This window comes from Pararge aegeria, chromosome 24 (assembly GCF_905163445.1).
Source record: "Pararge aegeria chromosome 24, ilParAegt1.1, whole genome shotgun sequence".
Lineage (NCBI taxonomy): Eukaryota > Metazoa > Arthropoda > Insecta > Lepidoptera > Nymphalidae > Pararge > Pararge aegeria.
The window spans coordinates 10,252,990-10,265,938 of record NC_053203.1 but is presented as its reverse complement, the minus strand read 5'-3'; the positions used below and the strand labels follow the sequence as shown (position 1 = coordinate 10,265,938).

Below are 12,949 nucleotides of genomic sequence, written 5' to 3'. Positions count from 1 at the left end.
GTGGGCTTCTTCTTAGACCAGGGCGCGTTTGAAACCCTCTTAGCTTTAGTTTTAAGTTTACGATTGTAGTTATCGCCATCACTACTCACTGCTATGTATACATTTTGTATATAATCAACGCATCAAAAGTGCCATCTATGTGCCTATTTGAATAAAGAAATATTTGACATTGACTTTGACTCCCTCAGCTATGAAAGATTCCTGTGCCCAGCAATGGGACAGTTATATATTAATGATTAAGAACAGGCATAATAATCCGTGTTCATATATATATCGATCAGTAAAGATATATATAAAAGAGAAAGTGTGTGGGTATGTTCCGTATAGGCTCCGAAACGGCTGCACCGATTTCAATGAAGTTCAGGGAATCTCCGGACTGACCTGGCGAGTAATCCTGTAAAGTTTGGTGATTAGGGCACTGCACCTATTTTTGAACTGTCAAACTGTCAAGTATAGCTTTTATTTACTAGGATGATATTCTATTGTTGGGTGTACATGGGTGTAGATAATGATCTTCACCCGCTCGAGAAGAGAATAGAAGAGAATGAATACGGAGAGAAATAAATGATTTAATATTTTATGAGACTTAATCCAACTAATTTGAGCCACATAACTTAACAAAAATCGTTAAAAAAAAGCACTTCCTAGCAATATAAGGTGGCCAAATGATACACGTGTAATTAAAATTTAAATGATGTTAGTTTATTGTTTAAATAAAATAAAGCAAAATCTAGCCGGGCGAAGCGGGCTAGGTACGCTTGTGTCTATATAAATCTAAGAAGCTAATTCCTTGCTCCTACAATACATACAATATTAGAAAGAAGCTCTCACATCATCATTAGTGGTAGAGATTTTAGTAACAGAGCCATGCGGGGTTGTAGTACTGCCACTAAGCAGTTTCAATGCTGTGTTCCGGTCTAAAGAACGTGGTTGCCGGTGTTATTATAGGCCCATGAGGCTTAACATATACGCTTCAAATTGATGGACACCTAGCGGCACGTTGCAGGATAAGTTCCTAGCATGCCCTAAGAAGTGTTGCTTTGTTTATGCGTGATGGGTTTTCACTTGCCATCAGATAGCAATCTCCGTCTGTTATTACGATTAAAAAAAAAACCACCATAGGAATCCAACTGATTAAAACTCATAAGTTAACAAAAATCGTTTAAAAAAAGCACTTCCTGGCAATATAAGGTGGCCGAATGTAACACGTGTTGCAAACTGTGTATAATAAGAATAACAATTGTAATTAAGTTTATAATTTGCAGATGCTCAAGCCACGCGAGATGTTGCTCGGAGAAAGTTTATTTTTATAATAATAGCAAAACCATATGCGGCGATCACAGTACACCACATGTCAATTACATGTTACTGCCACCTCACTATTGGGATTACTGAACTTTATAAGGCTAACGAACTTAGTGCTTTAGCAATGGCTGATTATGATCTCATACCTTACGAAGACGATGAACTGTTTCAAGAGAAAAACGACAGCGTCACAGATCTGCATGCCTATTACATGACACAGTTCAATTTAGAACTAGAAAACAGTAAACCTAAGCCAAAAAACGATTTGCGATACAGCGCTGAAAGCAAAAGCGATAACTTCAGGTTCGGCGTTGAAGAAAGTTTCGATTTCGAAGTTCTTGATGGATGGAATAATACAGATAGTAATCGAACTGACTTTGAAATCATAGATGAAGTTATAGATAACACTAATATTAACGATCAAAACATTAAAGAAGTCCTTTTAGATTTAGACAGCATTGAGTTTGATGATAGCAGTTTTAAATCGGATTCATGCGACAGTAATAAAAAAGATAATTCTACTTATAATAACAATGATTATATAGATGACGAATCATTGATTGATGAGCTTTGTAGAGAAGATGGGGAGTCGCGTCTAACACCTGAAACTTTCAATGATGATTGTTTGAAGTCAATTTCCAATGAGAATTTACTACCGTCGATAGAGACTGCATTTTCAAAACGTTATTGCAATTATAGTAATGCAGAAGAATGTCACACACCACAAAACGTATATGATGCTAATACAAGTCAACCTTCAATTAATGCACAAACTATAAACAGTATGGAACACTACAGTTACCCAAACAATATTCTGTATAATATAGATAGTGAAAAGCATTATATACTTCCAGATACACCAACTAGCTGTACAGAGTTTAATTTCGATAGACATTCTAGAACAGTTTCAGTTTCGGATTCGGTGGAAAGTGATGTACACAGTGGGGGTTATTATGATGAAAATTCGGAAAATTTCGACGAAGATGAACTGTTTATTAATTTGGATGACTTTGGTTTGGTATTTGAAAAAGAAAATGAAGGAGTTGCTATGGATAAAGCTGGTCATAATAATGGAAGAATGGACAAGGATAAATCGCAAGGTATGATTACAATTTTATATTATTCCATGGCCTTAAGGATATCGTAGTTTTGAATTTAATTGATATTTCTTAACAAAACACTAACAATATTATTATATTACTACTCTAAGCTATGGTAGTAAGGCCCCTGTGTGATATTCCTGAAATGGAAAATTATGTATGGAAATCCTTTTCATTATTTATATTACTGTTTTTCTAGTATGGCTACGTTAATAATATTTAATTAATAGTTTATTTATTATTTTTTACGTCAACAAACCATAACTGATGATGTTTTATAAAGCAAAAAGAAGATTTAAATACTAGTTTAAATTGGAAATTCTTAAGTTGATTTAATTTATTTTATCAATAATAGCGTTCAAAACATCTGGTAAAAATAATTCAATTAAAGACGGTGCAATACAATACAAAACAGACTATTTTCTTATCCATTTTTATCTTTTTAACTCAGCGCAATGTTTAAGTTAAGGCACAGAATAGATAATAGTACTGTGTCAAGGCTCAATTATAAATCAATTTATGTTATTTATTGATGTTTACGTTTTAGGTGAAAGGGTATGCCTATGGGAGCAGTGCCACGAGAGATATCCAAATCAGAACACCCTGGTTGAGCATATCGAGAGAGCACATGTAAACACTTATAAAGGTAGGCTTTGGCTTTTTATATTATTCACGAAAAACTTTTATACTATGTCATTTATTGATTTTTATTATTAAAAATTTATAAGAAAAAAAAGAAACACCCTCCGCTTGCGGGGCTTTTGAATGCCCAAGCAACCGGCGGTCAGGGCTCCAGAGTGAGGAACCTCCTCACAATACGCGCCGTTTCAAGGACTAATGCCTTCTGTATCCGACCCTTGATCTATCAACCAAGCGAAAGCTTCTTAAGATGTTGGTCGAAGCTTTTCGCGAGAAGACCATTGACTGAAACGACGATCGGAACAATAACTGTCGACTCAACATTCTACTAGGCGGTTATCTCGTGATTCTTCATAATATTATTAATCGTGTCGTGTAGAGACGAAAAACTTAAGAGTTTGGAACATCGTCGCAAGGTTGCCTGCCTTTCGGTGCTATAGGATATATTTCGAAGAGTGTGCTCAAGAACTATTTGATCTAGTTCCCCCTCGCCTTTTTACCATCGAACCGCGAGGCACCGTAAGGTTCTGCATCCCTACGTGGTCGATATTCCGCGGACGCGTACAAAGCGCTTCGCATCTTCGTTTCTGATCCGCACCGCTAGGATCTGGAATGCTCTTCCAGCTTCCATTTTCCCCAGTTCTTACGACATGAGTACCTTCAAATCAAGAGTGAATAGGCATCTTCTAGGCAAGCGCGCTCCGCCTTAGGCTGCATCATCGCTTACCATCTGGTGTGATTGCAGTCAAGCGCTCGTCTATAAACATAAAAAAAAAAAAAAAACAGAATACACTTTTCACCACCCCTCATTTTCTCGGCCATGTCGTACATTAGGACTAAGCGAATGTTACGGTAACAGTAGCAGCGTCCTCGGTTCTACTACCATCTACTGCGATTGCGAACCGTCTACTTGAGCGGTGATTATGATCAACCTTTCGTTAGGTTAACTTTTAGTCCAGCAGTGGACTTTTGAAGGCTATTAACTTTATTAATCATTCATTCTTTTTTGTGTTTGGTTTCTTTTTTATCTTTCTTTTAATATTTAGAGGTCATCCTAGACGAGGGCAAATGCTCTTTTCTTCCAGGCAACCTTTTTTTGCGAATTGGCATGTCCAATGTACCCAATTTTTTTACACATTATCAAAATGGTGGAATCGACACAAAGTGTACCTACTTCTTAAGTTCTCTTACAGCATTTTGCAAGAGCTTTCTTTAACTTTCAAATCGATTATATCTATACTTATAATAAAAAGTGTAACTGAAAGATTTCTGTACATTTAATATATTTTGAAAATTTTGACCGGACGATGCTTTATAATCGAAACTGAGTCCAAAACAGACTTTTATTTAATTTTTGTCTGTCTGTCTTTTTGTCTGTCTGTCTGTCTGTCCGGGCATCACGTGAAAACTACTGAACGGATTCAAATTTTTTTTTTTTGGGTAAAAACATATTTTACTACGGGTATAGAAATGCTAAAAGATATTAAATCCGATAATAACCGATTTGATACATACGAAGTTGCGCGGGTCAGCTAGTATCGAATATAGCTTCAAGCCCACTTCGAAGCAGCGTCGTGAGTCTAACTTCCTAAACTCCCTCAGCTATGAAAGATTCCTGTACCCACAATGGGGCTATTATAGAATGATGATGAATACAGTTTTCACCACCCCTCATTTTCTTTGGGATGTCGTACAGGACGACTAAGGGAATGTAACAGTAACAGTAGCAGCGTCCTCGGTTCTACTACCATCTACTGCGATCGCCAACCCGTCTACCCTGAGCGGTGATTATGGTTAAACCCTTCCGTCAGGATAGGCTTTTAGTCCAGTGGACCATCAAAGACTATTGATGACTATTAAATCAATATCAAAGTATGATATTACGCACGTGGTGTGTTTATTTGTTTACAACCTAACCCTTAAGCGTAAGTGTTTTTGTTGGGCTGCCTGACAGAGATCGCTTTTTAGCGATGAAGCCGCCCATTGTACCTGTGTTCGATTTAGTGTTGTTTTTGTTTATAATTTCATTTCTGTTAGGTGTACAATAAAGTTTATTTTCATTTTCATTTATTTCATTAAACATTTCGCGGCGTTTTCCGCTTCTGTCCATTCCGATCTCACTCAACAAAGTAGGTTCTAGTACAAAACTTATATTAAGTCGAACAGTCATAAAAGCTTTTCTTTCGCGAATCTAACGCTGCTTATTTCCCGAGATGCGCTTAAATTTAGTCACCAGGGTGTCATATCCTTCAGGAATTTTTATTTTAGCAAATGATCAACTCGAATCACTAGAAAAATATGTGGTGTTTTCTAAAAATAGCTGCATCTGCTGTTTTCTTGTTGGTGCTATATGAATCAGATGACTTGGAATGCAGTTTTAACATAGTGACGAGACACTGTAAATGAAGCTTTATTTTATTATTATAATTATTATTAATCTTTATCTTTAGTATATCCATTATTCTTAATTTAAGTGTTATAAAAAATTTAATAACCTGGTCGCTAACTATGGGTCTCATAAGAAGACTCAGAGTCATTCAGCGGGCGATGGAGAGTGCTATACTCGGTATTTCTACATGACCAAATCAGGAATGAGGAGAGGCGTAGAATAACCAGATTTGCTGACATAGCTCAACATACAATCTTCCAGGCAATCTTAGGATAAAGAAAACAAAAGATTAACTTGTAGTGGAAATTTTTATGCCATTTTGGTGCGAGACCCTTAAGAAGTCATTAACAATGTAGTGTGTTTCAGGAGACGAGTTCAGTTGCCTGTGGCACGACTGTCTGCGCGCGCGCCGACCCTTCAACGCGCGGTACAAACTGCTTATTCACATGCGCGTGCATTCCGGACACAAGCCCAACAGATGCCATGTAAGATATTCCCTTCAGAGACATATTATCTATATATATATATATATATATATATATATATATATATATGAGAAAGTGTATGGGTATGTTCCGTATAGGCTCCGAAACGGCTGGACTGATTTCAATGAAACTTTCAGGTAATCTCCGGATTGACCTGGCGAGTAATCCTGTAAAGTTTGGTGACGATCGGAGCACTCCTTTTTTTGAACTGTCAAACTGTCAAACACAGCTTTTATTTACTATGATGATATTCTATTGTTGGGTGTACATGGGTGTAGATAATGATCTTCACCCGCTCGAGAAGAAAATAGAAGAGAATGAATACGGAGAAAAATAAATGATTTCATATATTATGAGGCTTAAATTAAAAATTTAATTTTTAATTTATTGTATGTAAAGTTTATTGTTTAAATTAAATAAAGCAAAATCTAGCCCGGCGAAGCGGGCTGGGTACGCTAGTATTTATTAAAAAAACCCATTTAAATCCGAAATGTTAGAGGTGCGTGCCATTGTCGGGCATTGAACTCGAGCCCCTGAAGCAGGACCTAAAGACTAACTATAGCCAGTGATAGATAAGGTCGCCTTTTGTATCCTACTACATTCTAGAAGTGTTTCTTCCTTTTTTTGTGATTCTAAATGTACAAATAAAAAGTATAAATGCAAAAAATAACTGTATTAGGAGTAGAGCATTTTGTGACAGTGCTCGCTCGGGCCAGCACTATCGCTAAGTTTATTACTGCCGCTAAGAAGCAATGCTGTGTTTCAGTCTGAATTCTTCCGGCGTGGTTGCCGATGTTATCATTAGGTGCCATCTTCATATTGAAGTTCGATGGTCAGCCGGTGGAAAATCGAACGATGATGTGGCATCTTCTTCAATATTCAATAATTAATTTATAAACAAAAAGCTGAAATTAACAATCGACTTACCAGTAACGGACATAAATTAGAGATATCTGCATATCGTCTGCGAAAGGTGCAGAACTCCTTTGTGGGGTTGGGTATACGCTTTTACAACTTGATTCCTAAGGAAGTTCCTGGCCTACCAATGCATACATTTAAAAAATGTGTAAAAACGCATCTAGTACAGCGAGGTTACTATACATTTGATGAATTCCTCAATGACAAGGTAGATTGGAAGCAGCCAGCCTCGCTCTCATCTCCCGCAAGATAGCAAAATTGTAAATGTTGATGTTGGAAAAGAGCAACTACTGAGTTTCTTGCCGGCTCTTCTCGGTAGAATCTGCTTTCCGAACCGGTGGTAGAGTCACTACAAACATACATACTTGACGTTTCAAAAGTGCTTATAAAATAGGCCTACTTGAATTAAATGAATTTGAATTTGAATTTGAATTTGGATACCGAATAGGTATGTCCGGTCCACTCACTTATATCGTCGAACCACTTCTACCTCGGTCTCCCAGGTGCTCTTTTCCCGGTAATTTTACTTCAAGGATCAACCTTGGAAACTCGAACAAAATATATTAAATATTAAATATTAAATATAATTAAGAATAATATACGAGATATGCTAAACTCGCATAAAAGACACTTGCGACCCGTATACGAGACTAACTAACCAAACTCGCATCAAAGAAACTTGCACAAGACATACTAAACTCGTATAAAAAACACTCGTGACCTGAATACGAGTCGTACAGTATGTCTCCTTTTTAGGAGACATACTAAATAATAATAATATAAAGGAATGATTACGCCAGCCCCGCGTGGTGGAAGGCCACGCCCACGCGCACGCACGCCAGCAGGCCCGCGGCGGCGCCCTCGGCGCGCAGGGCCTCTTGCAGGGCGGCGCGCTCGGCCGCGCGGTGGCTCGACATCTCGCTGTTGACATTCATATATTTATTCTAGAGTAACCATTGACACACGAAATTTTATACTGATAATATAGTATACGGTTGCTTAGAACGGTCGGCGGTTCTCATCTTTTACGAGTACGTCTCGTAAACAGGTCGCAAGTGTCTTCTATGCGAATTTAGTATGTCTCCTAAAAAGGAGACATACTGTACGACTCGTATTCAGGTCACGAGTGTTTTTTATACGAGTTTAGTATGTCTTGTGCAAGTTTCTTTGATGCGAGTTTGGTTAGTTAGTCTCGTATACGGGTCGCAAGTGTCTTTTATGCGAGTTTAGCATATCTCGTATATAAATAATATCCGAGAATATTAAGTCTACCGTTTTCTCGTCTTATAGTTAAGTACGTAGTAAGTTATGGCGAGACTATAGGCAAATATCTCTTTAGGAAAATACTAGAAAGACAAACCACCGGTTCCGCACCGCGTATGGTGTTCGTTTCCGGTCTAATTTGATGGGATATTGCAGCAGACAAAACTTGTTTAACTGTCTCTGATACTTATCTGTGAAACCGAAATACTAATAAGTTTTAATTAATTTTTGAGTAAACCATTTCCACAGTTTTTGCTGTAAGAAATGAGATACAGCCCTAACATCACCTGCAAAAGTAAAATCAAGTGACTCCTGTCACTTTATGTTATCTTCAATAGGGTTGTCACAAGAAAACACTTAGAATGTTTTGAATTATTTTTCTTCTGATTTAATATTTGGTATCTCACTCTGTAGGTGACTGAAAAACGCAACCTTCTTTTGTATGAAGTTTGTCAATAGTTTCCGTTGGCATTTGGCCGTTCGTAATACTTGAGCGTTTGAGATGAATTGTCTCCATGATATTTTAAAACATTTTTCGTAATGACCACATCTCAAACGCTTGCAACCGTCTAGAACTTTCCTTCTTTAAAATCCATCTTTCGCATCCATGTAAAAGAATAGACCAGACATACTCGTAGCGTAGATACCTCGTGGGAAATGGAATTTTAGGGTCACACAAAACTTTTGACATTTTGTAAAAAGCTACTTTAGCTTGTCCAATTTTGTTACTGGTTGCCGATGTAATAAATATAAATAAATATACTTTTTACTACAATACACACATCGTCATCTAGCCCCAAAGTAAGCGTAGCTTGCTTGCATACTAAGATGACTGATGAATATTTTTATGAATTACATACATAAATACTAAGAATATACATATAAACACCCAGACACTGAAAAACATTCATGCTCATCACACTAACATTTTCCAGTTGTGGGAATCGAACTCACGCCCTTGGACTCAGAAAGCAGGGTCGCTGCAAACTGCGCCAATCGGCCGTCAAGCCGTATTAGCGTTTCGCTTACACAGATAAGTCTCAGAGACTGTAAATAATGTACCTGTAAGCCTGTGAAGTAAGCGGCGGTAGCCCAGTGAGTAAGGGCTCGACTTCAATTCGGGGGGCCGAGTTCGAATCCCAGCGCGCACCTCCAACTTATCTAAGTTATGTGCGTTTTAAATAATTTAAATATCACTTGCTTCAACGGTGAGGAAACCGGCATGCCTGAGAGTTCTACATAATGTTCTCAAAGGTGCCAGCGTGGTGGACTACGTTCTTAACCCCTTCTCATTGTGCGCAGGAGACCCGTGCCCCGTAGTGGACCGGTAATGGGTTGATATGATGATGATGGTGATAATAGCCTGTGAAGTAATATTTACACATTTACACGAAAATGGCATATACAAATATGCCATTTTCTCAACTTAATTTTCTTACAGCATCCAGGCTGCGGGAAGGCTTTTTCCCGTCTGGAAAACCTCAAGATCCATGTACGCTCTCACACAGGCGAGCGACCGTACGCGTGTCCCGCGCCGCACTGCAGGAAAGCTTTCTCCAACTCCTCGGACAGGGCAAAGCATCAGAGAACGCATTTTAATGCTGTAAGTCTATATTTTGCAGGGTCCTTTATAGAATAGAATAGAGTATCTTTATTTACAAAATACACGTTTTTAAGCTGTTACATATTTAGTAAGGTTTTAGGTTACAGTGTATTGCCATACATGGCGTGCAAAATGTAAACATCATGCAAATAATGCAACAAATGTCATTTTTTCGCAAAAAATCTATAACAGTATCTATAATATCTTTAATAGTTCAGTTAGGTATAAAGCTTTTAAATTTTGTTTGGTTCAACGCGCTAATCTCAGAAAATGCTGTTCTGTTCAGTTCTATCACAATCACAATAGCAATCGCAATCGCTGTCGCTGTCGCTGTCGCTGTCGCTGTCGCTGTCGCTGTCGCTGTCGCTGTCGCTGTCGCTTTCGCTGTCGCTGTCGCTGTCGCTGTCGCTGTCGCTGTCGCTGTCGCTGTCGCTGTCGCTGTCGCTGTCGCTGTCGCTGTCGCTGTCGCTGTCGCTGTCGCTGTCGCTGTCGCTGTCGCTTTCGCTGTCGCTGTCGCTGTCGCTGTCGCTGTCGCTGTCGCTGACGCTGTCGCTGACGCTGTCGCTGACGCTGTCGCTGTCGCTGTCGCTGTCGTAGTCGCAATCACAATCACAATCAAAATCACAATCACTACCACTACCACTACCACTATCACAATCACTATCACTATATGACGCGGTTTTTATTATAAATAGAGTGATTGACGAGGAAGATTTATGTTACCCGCCCGCTTCGCGTGACATAAAATACATGCGAAGTGAAAGAAATATTAAATTGTGTTATCTAGTTGCCTAATTATTTATCTTGAACGGATTTTACGAAACCATGGAGGTACATTATTTTGGGCATGGCGGGATCCCCAATAGGCCTACACCATGAATCGACGTTAATATCAATGCCATCACAATCACAAATAAATAAATGAATAATTTATGACAATATTGTTATTGTGACGACGTATCAGAATATAGATGTCACCAACCCTACCCTTCCCGCGGGTGTCGTACGAGGTGACTAAGGAAATATAATTAGTATTTGTTTTTTTTAATTTATTCTAAATGATTCGTCACAGCCTGATGGATCTTACAGCTTATAAGTCTCTCTTAATCGTTTTTTCTCCTCTAACTGACAATATAGTTTTTTATTCGCAAGTTGTGGCAGTCTTTAAGTGGGTCTACAATATTACATTTATATGTTTTTTCATTTTTTGTTTAGTTTTTAAGAGTTGTTGTTGTAACCTATTGATTGTTCCTTAAATAAATAATAGAGAACGTGTCACAACGTCTGTGCTACTACTACCATCTACTGCGATTATTAACCCGTCAGCCCAGCATGGTGATCACAGAATTAAGAACACACAGAATCCTCATTCAGCCATTATTGAATGCAGTGCATTGTGTCCAAAACAGTGAAAACGCCCTGCGCACGTCTCACTTTACACGGAATGTTACTAGCTTTTTCTCATTTTCCCACTTTATAGGCAACGTTTAGAACATAAGAACACGTAAAATAATTACTTTCAACGCTAAATGTTATAAGTGACTAATCATTTGTTCGAGAAACAACTCTAAAGTGGAGTGGTTTTTGATGATTCAATCTTGATTCTGTGGTGGTCATTATGGGCCAACCCTTCCTTGGACTGTTATATGCTCTTCATGACCAAATCTATAACCCAGAATTTGTCAGCATATCACGGAAGTTAATGAAGCTTGTTTTATCTTTTTTACAGAGGCCCTACGCCTGCGGTGCTATAGGCTGCGGAAAGCGGTACACCGACCCATCCTCCTTGCGGAAGCACGTGAAGTCGCACCCCCACGTAACCCAGGCACCACGACCTTGCTTCCCCCCCACCAGACCCACCAGGCGAGTTGAAGAGCAACTGGTGCCGAGCTCCCCAGCTAAGCTCACCACTTTGAGGTGCATTAGAGATAAGCTGACGGTTCCAAAGTTGCAAAAGATGTAATTATGGGACCCTAGTAGTACTTATTAATAAACCATAGTAGTTCGCAACGAACTTAGACCTCGCGTTTTAAGGCAATATAAAACTGTTGCCTTTTTAGAGGAAGGGTGTTAAGACCAGACCGGATAAATTGTTGCCCCTTTTCACTAAATAGGTATCGCCTAAATCGAATGCCTAATAATTCAGGCTTTGTCGATGGAAAAAAAGGTTCACGTACTCTCAGATTATAACTGTCAAGGTACATAAGAGGTAAAGATTTTACCTCTTATGTTCTAAACATGAAAAAGCTAGCAACATTCCGCGGGTGTAAGATGAGACGTGCGCAGAGCGTTTTCACTGTTTTAGGACACAATGCACTGCATTCAATAATGGTTGAATGAGGATTCTGTATGTTCTTAATTCTGTGATCACCACGCTGGGCTGATTGGTTAGTGATCGCACTAGACGTTGTAAGGAAATATAAAACTGTTGCCTTTTAAGGGGAAGGGTGGTAAGACCAGACCGGATAAATTGTTGCTCCTTTTCACTAAATAGGTATCGCCTAAATCGAATGCCTAATAATTTAGTCTATATCTATGTAAAGAAAAGTTTCACCAACTCTTAGTTTATAACTGACAAGGTAGATTGGAAGCAGCCAGCATCGCTCTCATCTCCAGCAAGATAGAAAAAATATTATTAAAAAAAAACTACTGAGTTTCTTGCAGATTCTATTCGGTAGAATCTGCTTTCCGAACCGGTGGTTTAGTCACTACAAATAGACATATTATATATATAATATAATTCGACGGCCGATTGGCGCAGTCGGCGGCGACCTTGCTTTCTGATTCCAAGGCCGTGGGTTCGATTTCCACAACTGGAAAATGTTAGTGTGATGAACATAAATATTTTTCAGTGTCTGGGTGTTTATCTATATATTATTAGTATTTTTGTATATTATTCATAAAAAATAAAAATCAGTTATCTTAGTATCTATAACACGATGGCGATGTGTGTATTGTCGTAATAAATAAATATATGTATATATTCGTCCTGGCCGTATCCGACCACAGCGGCTCCTTCTAGCTACTATTATGAGCGTAACTGATGTGCTGTCAAGTGACTGGCATAACGACTCTTTGTTTTAAATGTGCGATCGCATTGACAGCACGTCAGTACTCCACCGATAATATTGTAATAACGTCAGTACTCCACCAATAATATTGGCAAGTCTAAAAATTAGACAAACAGACATACCTACTTGACGATTCAAAAAGGTATACATACTTGAAATAAATGAATTTAAAATTT

General features: G+C 38.5%; 1 protein-coding gene across 1 annotated transcript; it reads left to right on the top strand.

Annotated features, from left to right (window-relative positions):
* The first annotated feature begins 1,429 nt into the window (after positions 1–1,429).
* LOC120634583 (zinc finger protein 510-like) lies at positions 1,430–11,665 on the top strand. The gene is made up of 5 exons (XM_039905305.1): positions 1,430–2,405; positions 2,953–3,051; positions 5,800–5,918; positions 9,541–9,702; positions 11,432–11,665. Exons 1-5 carry the CDS (start codon positions 1,430–1,432, stop codon positions 11,663–11,665), a joined length of 1,590 nt encoding a protein of 529 aa, XP_039761239.1.
* Positions 11,666–12,949: the final 1,284 nt, after the last annotated feature.

Bases quoted from the DNA above. Each gene is read 5' to 3' on its own strand.
- LOC120634583 (XM_039905305.1), top strand. From the start codon at position 1,430: ATGGCTGATTATGATCTCATACCTTACGAAGACGATGAACTGTTTCAA. The intron at 2,406-2,952 runs GTATGATTACAA...TTTACGTTTTAG, and splicing joins GGACAAGGATAAATCGCAAG to GTGAAAGGGTATGCCTATGG. The intron at 5,919-9,540 runs GTAAGATATTCC...ATTTTCTTACAG, and splicing joins ACAAGCCCAACAGATGCCAT to CATCCAGGCTGCGGGAAGGC.